At 32.7% G+C, this 21781-nt stretch overlaps 4 protein-coding genes and 1 long non-coding RNA gene across 8 annotated transcripts; 2 read left to right on the top strand and 3 right to left on the bottom strand.

The window, feature by feature from the left end:
- Nucleotides 1-1125: 1125 nt before the first annotated feature.
- LOC121119648 (condensin-2 complex subunit G2) lies at nt 1126-10483 on the bottom strand. 4 transcript variants are annotated; one of them, XR_011780841.1, is made up of 9 exons: nt 9844-10483; nt 8147-9779; nt 7830-8071; nt 7475-7754; nt 6963-7418; nt 6556-6879; nt 5340-5539; nt 4921-5279; nt 1126-1303 (listed from the first exon to the last, which is right to left on the bottom strand). XR_011780841.1 is itself a non-coding variant. In XM_040714377.2 (7 exons), exons 1-7 carry the CDS (start codon nt 9997-9999, stop codon nt 1192-1194), a joined length of 3486 nt encoding a protein of 1161 aa, XP_040570311.1. In that variant the 5' UTR covers nt 10000-10483; the 3' UTR covers nt 1126-1191. The 4 variants fall into 4 exon arrangements, 1 of the variants encoding a protein (XP_040570311.1); XR_005864805.2 differs by having other exon boundaries at nt 6556-7418; XR_011780840.1 differs by lacking the exon at nt 4921-5279.
- Nucleotides 10484-12549: 2066 nt separating this feature from the next.
- Nucleotides 12550-14103, bottom strand: LOC121119298 (uncharacterized). The gene has a single exon (XM_040713928.2). It carries the CDS (start codon nt 14025-14027, stop codon nt 12855-12857), a length of 1173 nt encoding a protein of 390 aa, XP_040569862.1. The 5' UTR covers nt 14028-14103; the 3' UTR covers nt 12550-12854.
- A 459-nt stretch (nt 14104-14562) lies between these two features.
- Nucleotides 14563-16628, top strand: ppan (Brix domain-containing protein peter pan). The gene is made up of 2 exons (XM_040713927.2): nt 14563-15116; nt 15181-16628. The coding sequence occupies exons 1-2, from the start codon at nt 14868-14870 to the stop codon at nt 16561-16563; spliced, it is 1632 nt and encodes a 543-aa protein (XP_040569861.1). The 5' UTR covers nt 14563-14867; the 3' UTR covers nt 16564-16628.
- A 59-nt stretch (nt 16629-16687) lies between these two features.
- On the top strand, nt 16688-17914 carry LOC121119299 (metallo-beta-lactamase domain-containing protein 1). The gene is made up of 4 exons (XM_040713929.2): nt 16688-16832; nt 16897-17037; nt 17269-17393; nt 17447-17914. Exons 1-4 carry the CDS (start codon nt 16688-16690, stop codon nt 17621-17623), a joined length of 588 nt encoding a protein of 195 aa, XP_040569863.1. The 3' UTR covers nt 17624-17914.
- A 1902-nt stretch (nt 17915-19816) lies between these two features.
- On the bottom strand, nt 19817-21691 carry LOC121120391 (uncharacterized). Its single transcript, XR_011780839.1, has 2 exons — nt 20939-21691; nt 19817-20853 (listed from the first exon to the last, which is right to left on the bottom strand). It is a non-coding gene; the product is annotated as an uncharacterized lncRNA (long non-coding RNA).
- Nucleotides 21692-21781: the final 90 nt, after the last annotated feature.

The raw sequence follows: 21781 nt of genomic DNA, 5'->3' as shown, positions 1-21781 counted from the left end.
GATTTAAGTTCATCAATACACTCTTGTCGTAATAATCCCCGTCGAAAGTTGTGAAAAATGATCGCACGAAAATTTTCTCCACTTAATTCCATTTTTTTCCCAAATTAATTTTTTCAAGTCACTGTAAACATCACAAATGATGGTCGTACGTCAAAACATTCTTGGTACGATTATGCTACAAAAATGTCAAACTTACCAAAGGAAATGTCAAATTGCACCTGGAAAGATTTATTGTAGCCTAGGCCAGAAATATATATAGCAGCCTACGTAATTAACAAATTTATTTTTGACTTCAAAAATATAATCCTGCAGACGCCACTGTAATGTAGCACTATAGATAATTATAATTCGACGTTTGATTAAAATCGTTTAAAATACCGATGCATCGATGTGTTTGTATATCAATCTATGGAGTTATTAAAAAAATACATTCTTTTTTTTCCTCAAAAAATCCATACATTCTATTATTAAAAACAACGCACGCCTTGACAAGAAACGCCATATTGAAATTTGATATTCAAAACAGCAACTTACGAAAATAGACATTCATATAATATCAATAAGCTAAAACCATGAATTATAATATTCCTACAGCTAGAGCTTTCAAGTTTTGAAATTAGTTAGGCGTGGGATTTACCACGTGACGTCATCAAATAAATATTGAAGTCAAATTTGTCGAGAAGACGGTTTTTGTCAAAATTTGAAATAAAAAAATCCTTGGAACGGCCTTCAATCTTATACGTCAAGTTTTGAAATAATAGGACAAGGCCTTACCTCGCTAACACAATAACGTACAGAGTATTTTTTGACACCTATTGATGATAACCCCCACCAGTAACCTATATTAATATTGCAAAGTTTTTCTGTGTTTCTTTCTATATGACATCTGAGAGTCATTTTTGATATAAGATTAAGTAATACGTTATTAGTGATGATTTCTTGGGAAGTTATCTTTTATATTCATAAAACAAAGTGTGTGTGTTCTTCAACTCCTAATAACTCAGGACAATGCCTCCAGTAAAAAAAGAAATAAGTAGTGATTTTATATCACACTCAACCGCCCAAAATACATAAAAATCCAAACATATTTGGCATCGAAGAAGCTTATAATAATTTTACAACATATTGTATAAATTATAATAATTATTAATAAATTAATTTGCGTAAAAAAACAAAAAACAATGAGTATAATTAATCAACTTGGGAATCTAGATGAGATTGAATGGACTTCATTAATTCCAGACCTCTTGGATCCTTAACTTGTAGTTGCTTCAGTTGGACAAAGCAATTTTGTAGGCTTGTTCTGAAAATAATTTATAATTAGTATTTTTTTAAATATTATGTTTTAATTATCAATATAAAGACTTTTATTACCCCCCTGCACAAAGATATCCAGGTACAAGTCATTATAATTTGATAACAAAAGACATTTTGGTTCGAAATCGGCCTCTTGTATCGTCTCAAATATGAGGAGGCAATGAGTCTAAAATTGTACTTTATATATTTTTTAGTATTTGGTTTATCAGTTAAAAAATAGAGTTCGCCCAAGGTTAATAGAAATACAAGGTTAGAACATCATGTAATCGAGCTTGCTAGAATTTTCAATTTGATGTACCGTACCGACTGCCGGGCAAGACAGACAGGTTATGCCATCATAGAAAATAACAGCAGTTCTCTAAAAGTAACAATCAAGGAAGGCGACATATAGCTACTCTTGATCAAAATTATACTCTTTGAAGTCACCATTAAAAAGCGTGGTGGAAGTCAAACACCACTCGGAAAAGCGTTATGGTATAACCTTGAGTACACCTTGTTCTTGATAATTTAAGGTGTATAAGATGTCAGATATTCTCAAAAATCCATTGCTATTGCATTTTTTTTCAAATATGATCTTTTTCTGGTATAGCTATACAGAAAAAATTTCAAATATAAAATTTTATGGAATTTTTTTCAAAAACCATAGCTTTTCACAACTTTTTTTTTATTGCTCTGCTCCATAATTTACTCGAATGACTTTTTTTAAAGAAAATAATTAGAGAAAGAAAAATAATTACCCTTATTTTCGCAAAAAAAACAAAATTGTTTAATTCCACAATGATTTAAGGTTTTTGCAATTTTTTACAAATTAAAATAGCATGAACCTCCCAGAAAATGATAAGAGAGACTTATAACTTTGCCTGCCAGTTTTTTATATTGTCTCCAGCAGACAGGGCATTGTGGAGGAGAAAAATATTCACCTCAAATGAGGACATTCAAATGTATACAATGGAACAAGGGTTCATGATGATGACCCTGGCTTGATAATAAGAAACAATGTACATACTTTTGGGGAAATATTATTTCCATTTGAGCCTGAGCAGGGAAGTATTGGATAGTGGCATGAAAATTTTATAACTCTCTGAGACCTTTATCATTTTTGTTACATTATTTTGGTCCTTTAAATAAGTTTTTTCTGGACCGGTCTTACTCCATAGATGATATAATGGGTGTTTCAATAATGTGAAAATCGGAACAATAACGTCATAAGCAAGAACCGGACCGACAAAGTCGAACCGAGACGAAAATATATTGCCTATCGGTCTCGGTTCTTGTGATTTTCTTCCTTTATAGAATACATAAAGAAAATACAATATATATTATAACAAATGAATTTGATTTAACCAATAAGTCAATTTTCTATTTTTTTTTTTTTTTGATATGGAAAGTGGTTTTAGGTACCGGACGGCGTAAATAAGAGGGAAGGGGTGGGGTTGATTATTGGTCCATGCCCGTTACTAAGCTTGTCGGGCCCCAATAATATTTCTTAAGCTGGGGTTTCCCAAACTTTACTATGCCAAGGTCCCCTACTATAAAACATTTTTAGCTGAGGCCCCATTTATACGAAAAAGTGTACTATGGATGTGTAGACTGAAAGCAATTCTCAATTCTCCATCTTCCTGCACCCCCTCCCCTCACGGCCCACTTTGAAAACCATTGTCTTAAGCAACCTTATTTTTCGGGGCCCCTGGTGGAACTTGGGACATTACGGCCCTGTTTGTCTAATATATCATTTCTTGGGACATATTTTCCTAACGACGCCCCTTGTTTCAAGTGTCAGTTACCAAACTGAGCCTGTATAAAAAAGGACAGAGACCGTTGAAATGGAAGAACTGAGGCCGCGACCGATAGAACCGCTGAACCTGAACCGGGAACAACCTTGATCATAACAAGTTAAATGTGTTGCATAAACCATATTTGGTCAACTTATAAATCAGAATAGAGGAGAAAATAAGTACATAGATTGAGACCGAACAGGGGGAAAATCGGTCTAAGCCCGAGTCTCAACACTAGTAGTAAACTCTTATTAAGTTTTTTGTTTTAATTGAAATGTTATTGGAAAAAAAATTTAAAAAATTAGTGCGGTCTTATCTTTCTGAAAAATCTCGATTTGAACGAAATAACATTTAATCTAGTAATACATCTACGAATAATTTGAAATCCTTTAAGTTGTATTTTAAACAACTCTGACGAGAGTTTCAAAAAATATGACCTAAAATTTGAGTACAACAGAATACGTGATGCTTATTCAGATTTACTTGAACAAAATGGTTCTTCATGTATGGATTTCATCTAATTGACAACCACAGAGGTGGGGAATAGAAACTCGACTTGATCACAGACTCTTCAGATTTGATTTGCATTGGAAAGTCATTTCAATTTTTTCAATGCATATAAAGTACTCTTTCTAGTACATTATATTTTATCAGTACTTGAACAATAAACATGACTCAATGAAAATTTTCAAGGAATTTCAGTTAAAGGACTTTTTCCCACCTCAGCACTCACAACATACAAAATTGTTAAACTGTCCTTCTTTTTGAGGGGGAGTTTATCTAATTGAGACAATTGATATCATGGTCGCAATTATATAATATTTGTAGTGAGGGGTTGTAACCCGCCCTCCAAAATATGGATTTTTTTCTTTTAACTGGAATTTTTTGGTTGTTTTACTTTTGAAATTTTTTCCCCCAAAATTTAATTTTGTTGTGAGTAACAAAGGATTTTAGATTTTTTTTCTCTCAAAAAATTTAATATTTAAAATTTAATTTTTTGTTAACAGCTGTGGATTTTTGATTCTTTTCCCAAAAAAATTAATTTTTTGTGAATAGCTATGGATTTTTAAAAAATCCAAAAAATGTAATATTTGAATTTTTATGTCAATATCTATTGATTTTTGAATTTTTTTTCAATTTTTTTTAATTTTTGGATTGTTTTTTATCCGTAAAAATTCCAAAAACAAAACTCCCTTCTCCCCAAAATATAATCCTCCGGACTCCCCCTGTATAAGGATCTGTTCCATCAACATATGGGTCTTCTAAGAGTCCATTTTCACATCTGGAGATAGGCGACAATAAAATAACTCCTAACTTCCAAAAATTCTACCTCAGACACACAGGATTTGTGTAGGATAACATATAAACAGATCATGACTTCTTCTATCAATATTGGTGAGACCGATATTAAAAATATCAAAGTATGAAACATACACATACTATGTTGAATAAGCCGAAGTGTATCCAGCTCGGAAGAGAAAAATTGAGACTCATTGTACAAGCCTACACTAGACATGGTCCTTTTCTAGCCCACCTAAGCAAGTGGAAGGACGTAAGCTCAACATGCAATGTATGCATGGAATAATTGCAAAGTACAGACCATCTCATCAACAGATGACCCGCCCTTTATTACGAGAGACATCAAGCCATGAATGAGGAAAACGAAGACATTCGTATTTCAAAATTTATGACATGTAAAAAAAAATGATTTTAGAATCTGCTGCAGGAGCACAAATACCCCGTTGTGTGATCATGTTCGTTGCACTACATTTGTACAATTTTATATTATCTCTATATGTAAACAGTAATAAATATTTAACTGACTAACCTATAAACAGATAATAAACTACAGCTGTTACTTCAAAGAACCCTCTATATTCCTCATCAATGGATTAAGCAGTATGAATTTGAGGCGTCAAGGCAGATTTAAAATCCTCACCAACACTTCAAGAACCCTAAAGGACCCCATCTAATTTATCAGTACTTTTTTTATAATGGCAACTTCGACTAACAGTTTTTCTGCAGATGGGAAAATTATCTACGTATCCTTAAGATGGGTCAGATCCATCTGTAAATGGAACATATTGGCAGATACATATTTATTATAATATTCCGGAGGGGTATATTCCTAGAACCAATTGATACATAAGGTTTACTACAGTGGATAGCACACGCCGAAGTTCCACTCTATTCTTATGATGACAATAGTTAATAAATTATAAAGTATAATTAATTGGCATAACTTACGTAGATATTTTGAACTCTACATCAATAACAAGGATATATATAAACCAAATAGCCGAGAGGATGTCCTTCTCACTCAAGGATTTCAATTGTAGGGATATTCTCAATTCTTCTATTAAATGCTTGCCATATTTGGGGACCAATAATTGGATCAGAAAGAGGGATAAAGGAGGTAGTTCTTTGGAAAAATTTGGAAGAGGCTCCTACAAAAAAGAAACATAATTTAATATATGAAATACTATACCTTAACAAAACATAGATTATGATAAAATCAATCAGAGAGAAGATTAGATAATCATACATATCAGTGAAGGATCAACTTTTAACACAAAAAGTATCCGTCTCAACAATGCAAAAACATATCTTTCATCATTACAAATTAAATAGGAAATACTAATTAACCCTATAACGCTCACTGTATGGTAATAATTTAATTGAAGAATAACTGCCTTATCTGTTCTTGCTGATGTATATTAAAAAATGACACTGCTGTGTACAAGTTGGAATTTCTTTGTCTTAAAACCAATTGTTTAATTATAACATGGGTTGTTCTAATATCAACTATACATTGGTACTATCATTTCCTTTTGATTTATCAAAATAAAAGTTTCAAGAATCTTAATATATTCATGAAAAATTCCAAAAAACCATAGCCATTCATAGAAAATTAATTTTTTGGAAAACAATTTGAAAAATTAAACTTCATATATAAAAATTAAAAAAAAAAAAAAAAATTCAAATATTAAATCTTTAGGAAAATAATTATTCAAAAATCCGTTGCTATTCACAGAAAATTAAATTTTTTGGAAAAAAATTAAAAAATTAAATTTCAAATATAATTTTTTTTAAATTTTTTCTTCTTCAAATATTACACTTTTAGGAAATATTTTCAAAATTTCATAGTTATTCAAAGAAAATTAAATTTTTTTCTCTGCCTCATAATTTCCCCGAATGGCGAGAAAAATTTCTAGTAAAAAGCAAAAATTTCAAATATTAAATTTACCTTATAATGTGCTACAGAATACTTAATTAGTAATTTGTATTATTATAATAGTCAAAATGGCATTATTAATATAGGATCATCTATGGAATATTCTTTATTGTATGATCCTTATCAAAAGTACCTAAATCCTTCAAAGACATCAAATAAGATATATATATAGCGCGTTATAGGGTTAAAAGTAATCCCCCCCCAAAAAAAAGGCAACTTGTACAATACCTCTTCAAATTTCTTCAAATATGCGTTCATATCCTCTATGATCATTTGCGAAAACACTTTCATTAAGTTGAAAAAGGAATCGGGTTTGGAGGTATACAATTTACAGGAGTCAACAAACGAGTTTAAACTCTGTTTTATATCACTTGTTATGGTATGATTTTCGTCACTTCCGAGTTTTAGATTCTTTAAAATCCCTACTAGACAACCTTGAATTGATTTTAAAGTGGCATTGATATCGGTTAAAGACTTCTGATGGAAAATCCATTCTTGAATTTCACCCAAAAGAGCCAAACACAAATAAGATACTTCCATGGAGTCGTCTTCCTCCACAGCATTCGGAGAATTAAAATGGTTAATAAAAATGACCGTCTCAGTAAGAACTTCTTCATTACTATTATTCAGCTTACCCAAGCTAAAGGCGTTACTTAGAAATAAAAGGAATGTGCAGAGGACGTAACTCCGAAGATTTGACGAGGATGTGCTTAATCTAAGATAATTAAGCCACTCAAAAACAAATGAAGAAATAACACTATTATCATCCTCGACCATTAGCATAGTCTTTAGATATGTTTCCCATGTATAGAGAACATATTGCTCTGTGGCTGCATCCTCGTTGAAATGATTTTGTTCTATCTCCCTCTTGACGAAATCCTTAATTTTAGACAGTTCAATATATATTTCCTTCAACTCCTTCATATTCTCAGAAGTTACTCTTTGCTTGTTGATTGAATGGCGAAATACATATGTTAAGAAGGATATGGATCTTAATTGTATCTTATCATCCTTTTCTATAAAACGAACACTCTTGCGACGCTTGGCTGATGAAGCTAAGGATAATGAGAGTCCATTGATGTTTTCAAATCCTAAATTTAAAAAGGAAATATTCAATAATGCATTTGAATCAATAAAGACTTATTACCTTTTTCAATTCCATAGAGTATGAGCTCCATAAGATCTTGTCCTTTTTTCCAATTGCATAGAGCATCGATGAAAATAGAAAAGTTTTGAGGTTCCTTCGAGAAAAAATTTCCTTTCCATGATGAAATTGCGGATTTTGTATCTAATTTAGTCCCTCCTTCAATTAAAGCTTGAAAGTCACAAGTCTTTAAACTGGATAGGCAATACTTTACAATGGTATTGACTGATTTTTGGGAAAATAAACTGCAAAGGTAAATAATCTTTCGAGACATATCTGTTCCCTAAATGGTAAAAACAGATATATATATATTGTTAATATACCAGATTATAGTACACATAATTAAAATGTATATTACCTTATATACCCTGAACATATTCGTCATGATTTTTGTGGTTTTCTTTTCTAAAACTGCTCGATACTCCGTATTTTCTTCTTTCAACAAATCCTCATATCTTGAGATCCACATAACAGTTATAATATCAAGAAAATTGTCCATAATAATGAAATCAGATAAAAAAGAATCTGCTTCAACTCGGGAAAACGTATTTGATATATCTTGTTCGCTATTGACTAGATTGCTTGGTTGTTCTTCGTCAACTATAAATAAAATATATATATTAAAAAATAATAATAATTTAAAATAAGATCTCAAACGTGAGAGTAATTAAGTACCGTTTTCCTTGTTTGAAAAACTATCATCTTCAATACTATTTTGATGCGAGTTAAAATTAGGAGCAACACTCAAGTGTCTCTTAAAAGAGACTAAAATTGTCAGCATAAACTTCACGGAATCGACCAATTCCATATATTTATTGGAATACTTGTAAAATTTATTTGCTGCTGATACATTTTTCTCTATCAAAAAGACGCAACGTTCTAATTTCACGGACTCGGGTTCTTTCATGGGAAAGAAAGAATTAAATATTAACTTAACGAGTCTCCGACAAACAGCAGGAGAATTATCTCTTGAAAGACAATAGAGGAGATCATCTAACGAACATATTTCCCAATACGCGATATATTTAACACTCTTCACAATGGATAGTAAATCTAACATGGAGAGGCGAACATGTTCATTCACATCCCTAAGAGAATCACCCACTTTGGGAAGAATGTTTTTAAGGTACACATGACTGGAGGGAGCATCTTTTATAATATCAGAGAGTCCATTGAGAACAGCAACACGGATCTGCACAGAATCCGAATCCCTCGAAGACTTTTTTATAAGAGTCATCATTAACTCGTTAATGGAGTCGCTAGAGAGAAATGCCCAATAAGTGGATAAAACTTGACATACTCCTTTCACACCAATAAGGCGCACAGAAGGTTCTTGATCAAGTAAGAGATCATTCATAACTTTAATTTGGTTGTCATGAACTAGAGTTCGCTCTTCCAGATTCAAAAATGGATTTTCACATGGAAATGCACTGAATAAAAATTCTGCTGCATTACAGCGGACATTGTGATTGGGTGCCTTTAAATTCCTCCACAAAATCGGCTCCCACAAATTGTAAAGCATAGCTTGAATATTCTTGTTATTTTTATCTTGATGAAGAGGATCTAGCAAGCGTAAGATTTGAGGAAATATTTCATAATCCTTGGGAAGATTTCTATTTGCAAGAACACCATGATACATTAGGTCCTGAATGCAATTTTGTTGGAAATTTTCTCTTTGGGACGATGTATATTTCAACCATATTTTCTTGTATAATTCCCCAATTGCATATATATTCTCTATTTTCATGCCGGGGAGAATGGACTTGGTCATCTCATGAAATTGATTGCCATAATTATATTTTGATTTTACAACTACGAAAGCCAGGCATTTAATACCTTCCTTATTTAGATAATAGGACTTTTCGTTGATAGTTCGTAAAATCCAAGGTTTCAAAGTGGGTTCCAATGTTTCCATGATACGAGTCTCTGTTAGTACATTAATAATTCGTTTAGCAGTACTTGCAGAAAAGTTATCATCTAAATTTTTCCTTAGTAGATAGATTATAAGATGAGATACGAAGACTTGATCAGATATAAAGTCCTTAAATTGTCGGTCACAAATGCTTAATATGTTGTTTCTTATCGTATCCGAATATTTATCAGAAGAGAGGAGAGGATTGATAGTTTTGATAATGGAATGGAGCGGTGGAACGACTTTTTCGTCCTGTAAAGAGGATTTGATGAGATTCAAAAATATGCTGAAAATGGCGGGATCTTGATCCGTATACAGTTTTGACCAATTCTTCCAACATTCTAGAGTTTGGCTCTTATTTAAATTCTTAAAGAAGGACTCTAAATGTTTAGTGCCCTAGTAGTAAAGGATTTAAAAAAATCATAATTAATGGGAGAAGAACGAAGTTAAAAGAACCTACTAGTCCATGAAAAGTCCCGATAAATTCCTCAACGCTATTTCCAGATGTTGCCACAATGTCATCGATTGTTTCAGCAGGAATAGGACCTGCCAGATCCAGGGATGGGACTCCGGATTTTTTCTTTTTTAACCGAATAGAAGTTCGAGAGGAAGACATGAAGATTGAGGATTGATGTGAAAATGCAAAGAGATGATAATATCCCGGGCTCCATCTCTTTATTATTCAATATTATAATATTCCTCCTTTTTGGAAGTTATAAATCACCAAACCTTTCATCCCAAAGATAGTACAGCTCACATAGTTGCTGCTAGCTGAGTAACTACATGTAGCGCCCACTGGGACAGGGATCCAACTATTAATATAAACACTTAACCAGTGACAAGCAACACTTGACATATTCATTCTTCTAAATTTATATTATATCAATGCAACTCCTTGAAATTAGCTCTCTTCTCAAGATGGTATTAACACCGAATGAACGAGCAAAGGGTCTTATTGTACACATTTTTTGTAGTACACGTACTAATTTAATTAACATACTATAAAAGTTCGTGTTTTTCTAGACTGGCTACAAATTTTTAGTTAATACTCTTTGTCTGAAATGTCTTGTTATCTGATTCAATGTATGAAGAAACCATACAAGTGTCTTGATTAAGGTAGTTGTGATGAGTTAACACAAAAACAATCTTGAAAAAAAATCAAAGAGAAAGAGAATGTGAAATTCAATGCCCATTTTTGTTTTGTTTTGTTTTTACATAGAGCCCAATATTTCATAGACATATTTTGGTCAATTATAGGCTTTGTATTCAAATTTATGGGATATCTTGCGATACCCAAGAATGTTAATAATATTTTAGTGACATCATTTGATTTAAGAGATTTAATTTAGCCCCGATATGGCCTTCTAAAAAAAAAACACCAATCAATTTCAAATTATTTCATTCTGACAGTGTGAATGTTTACTACTTTAAGGATTAATCAGAGTATTTTATAGATAAAATTAACAATAATTCATTGCCAAATACTAATATATTCTTGCTTCAATATGGATAATAATTATTTTAGCTTGTTTTTGTGTTGACAGGTCACACTATTGTTCGATTTTTTGAAGAAATCTGTTTATAAAATGATTTGAAAATATAATAGTGTGGATTTCAAAACTCATGAGCTCTGTAAATATATTATTTCAAGCCAGTCAGCGTGAAAAAATAATGTAGACCCCGGCTCTTCTATGAATATAGGTCTAGTTATGGGACCTGGGGCGTACACAGGATTATGTATATATATATATATATTTTTTTTTTTTGGGGGGGGGGGAAGGGCTTGGTTTTTTTTTTTTTGAAAAAATTTGAAAAATCCATGATACATAATCCATCTATACATAAAAAATTTCAAATATTAAATTGTTTTTTGATCTGCTCCATAATTTCCCAGAATGACCTTTTAAAAAAAAAAAAAAAAAAAAAAAAAAAAAAAAATTACCTCTATTTTCTACTAAAATTTTTATATCCTGACTAATTTTTTTTTTTGTAAAAAGGAAAAGTTCCTTAAAATGGGGGGAGGGGAGCTCCCCTAGGGATGCCCCTGAGGACTGTATACATTAATTAGTTGAGGTAAGTAATTGAATACTTAACGAAAATTCGTATGAAACCAAGACAAATTAAGAGGGCCTGAACGTTTGGAGTGATGTATACTCAAAGATTTGAAAATCAACTTTCGAATTATGTATATTTCCACTGTTACTAAAACTAAAAGCATATGAAATGAATAGAGCAAGATAAGTTAATTTATGATATCTTGCTCATGGGTTCACTGGAGTTAACCTCATAGGCAGCTTAGAAACTTTGCAATACGTAAATAATACTTCCAGAGATATAGGTGTCAATATTTGACTAGACTCGCATTACAACGATAAAATCTCCCTCAATTTTTATTCAATTATGTTGAAAATTTGTATGTACTTAAGCATATAAATTCCAAAAATGCAATTTGTATACTTATAAAATGAATAAATGTAGATACATAGAAACTCAAAAATCGTTATTTCCTACACAAATATTCGAGGCATATTTAAGGTATGTGGGGGAGAAATACGGATTACATTTTCAACCATTAAATCATGGAATTCTAGAAACCTTGAATAACCACGCAGAGTTTTTATTCCTAGATGAGGGGAATACTAAAGGAGTCACTATTTTTTTTCTCTCCATTCCTTCAAGAGGGAAAACATAGAAAAACAAGCTAAGCTATATAATTCCATTAGGTGAATAAATACACTCAACTAGTGTTTTGTCTGTCCCTATTCATTCGGTCCAGTTCACTTTACTCTTAAGGGTGGTCCTTACGACTGTCAGTACTACTAGAACTGATTAAACAAAGAATAAATAAAGTAGGGTGACGTCATCAAGGATCGAACATTTTAGGACTAAATTAGAAGGGTCTACGGTTTTACAGTCCTAAATAAGGACGGACATAACACTACACTCAGTGACATGATGGTAAAAAAAAAAACAGCTAGGAAATTCAATCGGTTTATTCATGATCCTAAATTATTTTATTTCCAATCACAAAATTATAAGAATAATTTTAGATATTTTGTGATTATTTATTAGTTTCTATTCTATAAACTAATAATGGAGTTCTCCTACCCTTTCGGCGGATTAATGAGCTAATAGGGCAATAAATATTTTCATGCAACTTAAGAGCTTAAATCATAATGATATATTACATAAATACATCATTTTTATAAAATAATTGTATCTAAGTTATGATAACTCATAAAAACAAATAGACTAAATTAACAGATATAGAAGACATTTTCCAACATCATTAAATATGGGTAATGTCACTTAGTACAAGATATATATATATATATATTAAAATAATGAAAATATTACGTTATGGGGCCAAAAGTAAGATGGACTCTATAATAAGAGGGAGAAGACGCATTCATTAATAGCTTTTTACAACGATGAGGAGCTTGTTGATATATACATGGGGATACATATTCATTATTCATTTGAACTATCCGAGTGATGAGCTAAATCCATAATTCCGTCGCTGGGCGAAGATGCAGTTTCCGGAGTACCACCTGAGGGGACAGTGATATTCCCACCACCTGGAGTACCAGCATTCCCTGTAACATTCTGTATCTGAATCCCTTCCATCATTTCCTTTTTGACGCCATGGACTCTATTTAAATGAGAGTATAAAGAATTTTGGCTTGCATATTGTTTACAACATTGTGGACAGATGACAAAAGTATTCTCATTCTTAAAGTGAACGTCCTTTATGTGCCTTTTGAGAGACATTTCATGGAAGTCTTTATGGCAATAGCCGCATGTCTTGCGGTTATTGCGATCTTTCTTGGGTGTGGATGGGGATATAACTTCAGTGTGTGTTGGAGTTAGATCCTGAGGTTCATTCATTTTATCTTCAATCGTGACCATTGCAGCGGGTGTGGGTGTTGTTGGATCCGTGTTAATCATAAAAGGATGAGAGGGAAGTGAAGGTATGAATTCCCCATCGTTGGAAGATATAAATTCAGTTACAGCGGAGGAGGGGACTTCTTCTTGATTCGCAGCGGATGTAGCGAGTATTATGGGAGCATCTGTGGTTTTATGGGGATGTTGTTGAATGATTTGTTGAGTTGTGCTACGTAGAACAGAGGAAGTGGTGGTCGTCATGAACTTGGCTCGTTTACCATGACCCGTGGCCACGTAGACTGGGTCTTTTTTAGGTATTTGAAAAGTCGTCTCACAAAGTCCCTTGATGCGCAATCTTTGTGCTACAGCAAGGAAGGAGCTCAGGGCCTCATTGTTGATGTTCACCTGTCCTAAATACATAAAATCAAGTAGGGCGTGAAGATCTCTGGGGCGGACGTCCGTGAGAAGTAGAACAGGGTGCACATGCCAGGGACTCAGTGTCTTTATTAAAAGTGAATGGAAATAGGAGGAGCATGCACTCAGAATCACACGATGGGCCTTGAAACTCGTGGACGAGTCGTCTTCAGAGGAACAGCCCGCAACCAATGTGACGTCTGCGAAAGATTCGTCGTCTCGCAAACTACGGAAAGACTCCGCGTATTTCTTCTCATAATCGTTTAACCGCAAACAGTAGTTTCTCTCATGCACTGCGGCGTTGGAGGTAGGATTGGACCCTCCCGAAGGGCCCATTCTTTTCATTCGGAAGGAAAGGAAGGGAAAAATATACCCAATCGGAATTGGAGAAACCTTCTTAAGTGTAGAAGAGTCCAAATCGATTAATAATAGTTAGTTAATAAATAATGTAGTAGTAAATGTTTGATGCTGTAGCAGAACAGCCTGTGAGACGAGTGACTGCTCAAGCTGTTCCTATAATAACAGGCTAGCAAGCTTATATAGAGTTCCTTGAGCAAGAAATAATAACACTGGAGTGTCACGAGAATTTTTCACTCAACCTCTTTAATAGAAACACGGAAAGGAAATATTTTATTTTAAACTCTAGAAACTCAAATGACAAGCTCTAAGTACAATTAATACTCTTACCTTCTCAATAGTTCATACAATGAATCCCTCTTACTACTAACAGACATTTTTTTCAATGTTACATAAAAAACCCTCGATTGACTAAGTATTTAGACCTAGGAATTGGGAGGAGGATACAGACATTTCCTTTAACGTTGTCCTTCAAGCCCATCACATAAAGAGTTTGCAAAAGTATCGACAATTTTATTTTATACATTTTGACAGTGTGAGGTTGAGTGACTTTACATTGTTCCTCATCAGATATTCGAGTTAACCTTGTTCTTCTCCCCTTAACTACGCACGTACAAACAAATAAACAAAAATATAAAAAACAGCTGCATTTTTCAATTTGAATGTACAACTCCTGACGTCAGAACCATTCTAATGACGTCATTCCAAACATTCTCACATTCCAAATTCGGTTGTAAATTTACTGACAGCACGTGTGCGTATTAAGCACTTCACTTATATTATTTATACTAGTTTGTAGTATCGAATTGTAAGTATAATTGAAGCGAGATGGGACGTCGGAAGGGTCGATCCACTCGGAAGAATCCGAATGTGAAAGAATCTGCCAGAGCAGAAGATGAGAGCTTGGTGAATGCACCGCATTCCTTCGTCATTTCCCGTGGAACGAAGCTTGGAAAGTTTATTCAAGATCTCACAATTGATTTTCGAAAAGTCATGGAGCCCTATACTGCTTCGGACATTAAAACACGGACTAAAAATGTCGTCAAGGATTTTTCACATGTTGCTGGACTTCTAAAGGTATTAACATTTATAATTAATTATATAAATTATGTAATTAATAACTTTGTCGTCAATCTCCTAGGTATCACATCTCATAATGTTTACCCGAACGGAAAAGAGCCCCTATCTCAAAATAGGGCGATTCCCTCGTGGCCCCACAATGACCTTTCGAATTCGTGAATATACTCTCTCTCGAGACGTTCGCTCTTCCCTCAGAAAACAAGTAACCCATGACCGCCAATACACAAACCATGCACTTCTCATTCTAAACAACTTTTCCGGCTCAAGTATCCCGAATGCAAAGCCTGGAGAAAATACGTTGGGCTCTAAAGAAATGGAGCTCATGACCTGTATGTTTCAAAATATGTTTCCATCCATAAACATAACTACACTTAAATTGAATTCTGTTCGTCGGTGTGTACTACTAAATTATGACTCTGAAACGGGCTTGGTTGAGTTTCGTCACTACACTATTAAAATTGTACCTGTTGGAGTGTCACGTAGTGTCAAAAAGATTGTGATGAATTCAAAGTTGCCCAATCTATCTCGCTATAACTCTGTATCTGACTATTTTGAAGGTGGAGGAGGTGCTGGTTCGGAGTCGGAGGCTGAAGGAGACGAGTCATCTCATGTCACACTTCCTCAATTTATTTCTTCTAGAGGAAACACTGCGCAGCAGAAATCTTCAATTAAATTGGTTGAGTTGGGGCCTCGTCTTACGTTAGAACCAATTAAAATTGAGGAGGGCCTACTCGATGGTGAGGTTCTATATCATAAATTACTTACTAAAACTGCAGAAGAACGGCAAAAAATTAAAGTAGCTCGCATGAATTGTCAAAGTGAAAAAGATAAACGTCGTAAACTACAGGAAGAGAATGTGAAGCGTAAGGAAAAGGAGAAAAAATTGGCAAACGCTAAGTCTTTGGAAGGTATGCATAAAAAAAGAACAAATCTTCCTGAAGGTTTCAAATCCGCCCCGGATTCTGATCCACAAAGTGAAGAAGACAATGATGCGGAGTGGTATGAAAAAGAAGTAGGGAGTGCTCCCGAGAAAGATTTGTTTGATCCAAAATCATCTTCCAATAAGAAAAGAGGAATGCCAATGGGTCTCCCAGCAAGATTTAGTAAAAAATTTAAAAAAGACACAGGGAAAAATAACTTTATGTCTAAAGACTCTGGCAAGACTGGCTTTAAGCCCAGAGACTCATCAGGCAAGACTAGTTTTAAGCCTAGAGACTCCTCAGGCAAGCCTAGCTTTAAACCTAGAGACTCTTCAGGCAGGTCTAATTTTAAGTCTAAACATACAGGCAAGACTAATTTTAAGTCTAAGGACTCAAATAAAAAAGGAAAGCGACCTAAGGATGTGTTTAACAACCAAGGGGTTGGACCTAATTTTAATAAAGGCAAAGTTAATAAAGGTCCTCGAGTTACATCCGTCAAAGGAAGAAAACCTAAAAGAAAGTGATTTTTTCTTGTACTTTATGATCTTAAATTGTTATGAATAAAATTGTGGTTTTTTTTAATAGAAAATATGAATACTACATTAATTATTTTAGATTATGTATTCGTAATCATTATTATTTTTCAGAATGTATAATATTCACATACTATCTGTTGGTTATTCCAAATTTGAAAAAGACACTTGTCTTGCCAATTGCACTAGCACGCTTATAAAAAGCCCCGATATCAACATTGTAGTGGATACAATGACTCCCTGGGATAAGGATAAGTTAGGTATTCATTTTCGAAATAAGCCTCGTTATTAAGTGTTGATTAATTATTCCTTCGAATATCTTAGTCAGGGAGTTGAAGACACACAGAGTCGAACCTGATAATGTTGATTATTTGATTTGCACTCACGGACATTCAGATCATGTTGGAAACAATAACTTATTTTTGAAAGCTAAACACATTGTTGGGCATTGCGTTCACTTCAAGGGTAAGGGAATACTATCTTAAATATATAAGGGTATCAAATTTTAACGACTACGTTTCTATAACCTTTAGAAAAAAGGAATATAAATTTTGGATCTTATGTTTGCAATGCTCTTATAAAATAAATTTTTATTGAGGAACCATTATTATATTGTCTAAATTGATATTGCGAAATTCTTTGCCACTAAATATTGTGTCATCCCTTAACTAATACTCCTTTTAAATATTTAAAAAGATGTGTTTGAAACAACTCCATTTTTTGAGAATAACGGTGAATTCAAAATTGATGGAGATAACTTAAAAGTCTTTGGTACGCCGGGTCATACTATGGATAGTATAAGTGTAAAAGTTCAGACTAAAGTAAGTAACTAATGAATAAATTAGAAGGATTAAATTATTAAACTAAACTTTAGGAGGGTGTCGTTGTGATTGCTGGAGATACATTCGAAAAAGAGGATGATGAAAATATTTGGGAGCATCTTGCTGCTTCTGAAAATCCAGATGAACAAAGAAAAAGTCGTGATTATATTAGGAAAATGGCAGATTACATAGTTCCAGGACATGGAAATATTTTTAAAGTCAAGAAATAATATGGTTTAGCATATTTATTGATATATCTAATCAAGCAAGGCCAATATAATACGATTATATCAACTATAATTTCTACAGAAACCAAGTTGTTAACCAATTATTACCCAAGTGGAAATAATACATACAAAATTAGTGAAAATATATGTATCTATAAAATGATTGTCGTTTCTAAATCTTAATACTGGATAAGATAAAATATTTTTTTTTATAGACGAGAAGTTAATCTTCTCCGGATTTTCTCTTATCCGAAGTTAATAAAAGTATCTTAAATTTTTGGAAACTTATTTAAACAGCTGGATAAAACTTTTTTTATATTTCTATCTGAATATGTTTGCTCTTGTGCCAATTAAAGAGTGATTTATTATAATTTTTTGGATTTTATCAAAGTTTGCACCGTTAGTTCCATTAATTTGAATATATCGTTTTAAGGAGTGAGTCCATCATATTCAGTTTTTCCGTAAGTTGTATTGTTTCATTTTCTCTCTCTTGTCAAAAATTATCAGAACCGAGTGCATTCAGAATGGATTAATTGGAATAATAGAAAAAAATTACTTCATGTTACTTTTATGCAAAGAAGTAAGAGAATTGTGTCAGAGAATCAGTTGTTAAATGCGAATTTTTCTCTTATACAGATTTGACCGTATTAAAACTAGTTGAAATTATGTTCCAATTTTTCTACGGTCGTATCCCCAAGTACTGTGCATAATATTTAGATTTTTTGTTCTCAAAAAATTTGAAAAATTAAATTTTTATTATAAAATTTTTGGTGAAAAAAATTTGAAAAATTAAATTAAATTTCAAATATTATAATTTTTGAAAAAAAAATTCAGGATTGAATTTTCTAGTAAAAAGCAAAAATTATTTAATTTTTTTGGGGGGGAGGACGCCCCTGATAATGGTAGCTCATGTTACAAGTTTAAATTGCTAGAAAAAAAATATTTGATACGAGCTACAACCAGTCCCAGTGGCCCCTAATCCAAAGCGCCCATTGGCACCCACTTTAATATAATTTTTATAATTATAACAATAAAAAAATCTTCTTGTAATTAATTTTTTTAAATTTCATAACTTTTAGGGGAAAAAAACATTCAATTTAATTTGGTTATTCGTGTAAATTTAGTCTCTTTCTAAAATATTTAGTATCTTCCAAAAAAACAAAATGTCAAATTCTATATAATGACTGGTTTATAAAAATTAATTATCCTAAATAAAATAATATTTTATTGGCCATGTTCTCTAGTCTCGTCCCTAACATGACAAACTCAAACATTGTTCATTGCGACTAACTAATAAAATATTTGTTGTAGTCACACGAATTGTTAAAACAAAATTGCTTTGTCTCGCAATCGTCATGCACAACACGTTTGTTGACATAATTAACACCACAAGAGATAAATATGTTTTTTTTTATCTTCGGCAGTTAAAGCAAAAACACATATTACCAATTTTTAAAATTATCAAAATGTCAGTTAAATCCTTTTATTTTTGTCGTAGGACATTAATCTATTCTATAATATTTCCAATTCAAAATGAGAATAATCAAACTTTAATTGAAAATGGTATAGTATAGTTCAAATCGAAACCAAATGACGAGAACCCAAATTGATTAGTGCTACTCTTTAATCCGCTATCTGAATGTATCATTCAAATAACCTAATTGGAACTCTGAACCAGTTATTTGAGTATTTTGGCAGTATCTACAATGCTAAAGACAAGCTAGTAAGTTCAGTGATTAATTAACTCTATAACATTGCATCTATGAAGATTTTAAGCTAAGAAATTATCACGCCCCTCGAATGGAGGATTCCAAAACTCGTCTCAAATATGATATGTATGACGTTATAGTGTTAATTAATAATGCATTATTTGCATTCTCCTGAACGATGCTTAATATAAATGTTTAGGGATGCGAAAATTCTCCAAATCCTCAGGAGCATTCATTTAAAAAAGAAAGTATTTGATGGTAATCTGCAAGATATTAGTGCTCTTTTTCTGTAGATATGTCGTCTATCAATGTTGTCGACATATACTTTTCTTTTTGATTTAAACACATGAGGATTTAGACAATTTTTTACATCTTTGTAAATATTATATGAATCGTTTGTAATATTATATTACATGCTAACTCGCGAGCTGAGTTTACCACACAAAACCTGTTCTGTAGATTAGAAATTAGAAATTGTACTACAATCTAAAAAGGCTACAATGTATTTTAAATGCTCACAAAACAAGAAAATAGAATAAACATTAACAAATACAAAAGTTAAATTAATTAATATAATATTATTTCAATATAAACAGGAGTTATTTGATCTTTGTTATATGAAGTGTACTATCAATCATACTTGGGTAACGATAAAAGATATTACAAACTTAATAGAAAAAATATGAAGCTCAGGAAAAATCATGTACGTTACTATAGAAATAATAACCCATACGTATAATTAATTAATAATGATTAAAGCTTCTGTACATTAGAAAATAAATCAACGCCATTTTGAATGTTGATATTGAAGTGAATACTTTTAGCACTAACATAACATAATACGTATTTAAAAGGGGGAATGTGAGTCATAGCATTTAATGGAATAAACAAACTTGTCTGAAGGAATGTATTTGATTAAATATCGAAAAAATGCTTATCGTTTGAAACGAATATTCACAGATAATTTAGAGCTTATGTATCATGGTTCTAAGTAGGGGGTCACGGATGGACTTAAATCACAGATACACGTCATGAAATTATGTTACAATCAAACATGTACAACTGTTTTAAACATCAATATCAATGTACTGATCCATATTTTTATCCAGGGTTATGAGAGAAGTCCCTTTTCCATTATATGCAAAGTCATCCGACATCTTATGAATCACAAAGCAAGACAAGTATATTAAATGAATTAAAACCACAATTGTTAACAAACATATAAGACCCAAAATAATGAAAGGTACACTTCTAAAGTTGTATTGTGTGCTGAAGGGATGGAAATAGAGTAGTCCAAGGATTAAGAATCCCAAGAGTATGAGGAGCGCTATTCGTTCAAATTTGATTTTTCTTTTGACTTCATGCTTATATTTATTTCGAACAATCCGGAGTCCCAAAGAGCTTTGAAATTGCTTAGGCGTAAGGTATTGCTTGTGTAGGTCGGAGTTGGGAATGTTTGTAATGATGTACTTGGGCTCCCGAAGGGACTCTTCTAAGTTATACATTGGATTTGCCATGAGGAGGCTGTAACAATAATAAAGGGTCAAGACACAGCCAAGACGGATAATGTTAACAGGGTTGCTTATTTACACAATAATATTAGTATTACTTTGAGTGAAGTTTGGAGTGATACATCTTGTTCCAGGCTTGTACTTTGTTCAATATGAATGACGTATTAGGCTCTATCTACACCACCATGAGCGTACGCGTTGAAGAACCCAATGTACTACGGAATACGCCCTTCAACATCCATAGTTTTTTGTTTTTCTCAGTAGCACTCTACATTAAGAATATGGAGACTAACTTTTTTGGGCGTACGAGGTGGATATGATGAAACTTGTATTGATTTTTTTTTAAACAATGAAAAACCAAGCATTGCATTTACATATTATTTTATAGTGTTTTATCTCTAGTAATGAACATCCCAATGATCGGAATTAAACATATTTGCATCTAAATTATTCGAATTCCGGAAGCATGATAAATAAAATGCTATATATAATAAAACGCAAATGGGGGCTAACATTCCAAGGATGAAATTTGTCACCTTTTTATTTTCTAGGTCATGATGATGGATCTGCTCTGAGGAATTCTTCCACCATAGGGTAGCTGAGAAATAGGGCGAGGGGGAATCAAATCGAGGATGCACGAATATTTTCAAATTCCCTTCGTCATCCATTTCTGCGATTTTTCCTGGTGTTTCATTTAAAAAAGTGAGGATGAAATTCTCGGATCTCTCTACATGCTCATTATCATTGTCAATAGAAATACAGGATCCTTGAAGAGTTTGATTGATTAACTGATTAAGGCAGGACTCCTTCCTTGTGATGAGGAGATTTAGTTGTAGAAGGCATGAATAACTAGAGGTCTTTATGCGACGTGAGGTAGCTTCAAGGCATTTATGGATTTGTATGAGTTCTGATGTTATGATGAATACAGTTGTGTTGTTGGA

Source organism: Lepeophtheirus salmonis, chromosome 6 (genome assembly GCF_016086655.4).
Source record: "Lepeophtheirus salmonis chromosome 6, UVic_Lsal_1.4, whole genome shotgun sequence".
NCBI lineage: Eukaryota > Metazoa > Arthropoda > Copepoda > Siphonostomatoida > Caligidae > Lepeophtheirus > Lepeophtheirus salmonis.
The sequence above is the reverse complement of the archived record's forward strand: the minus strand, read 5'-3'. Positions and strand labels throughout refer to the sequence as shown.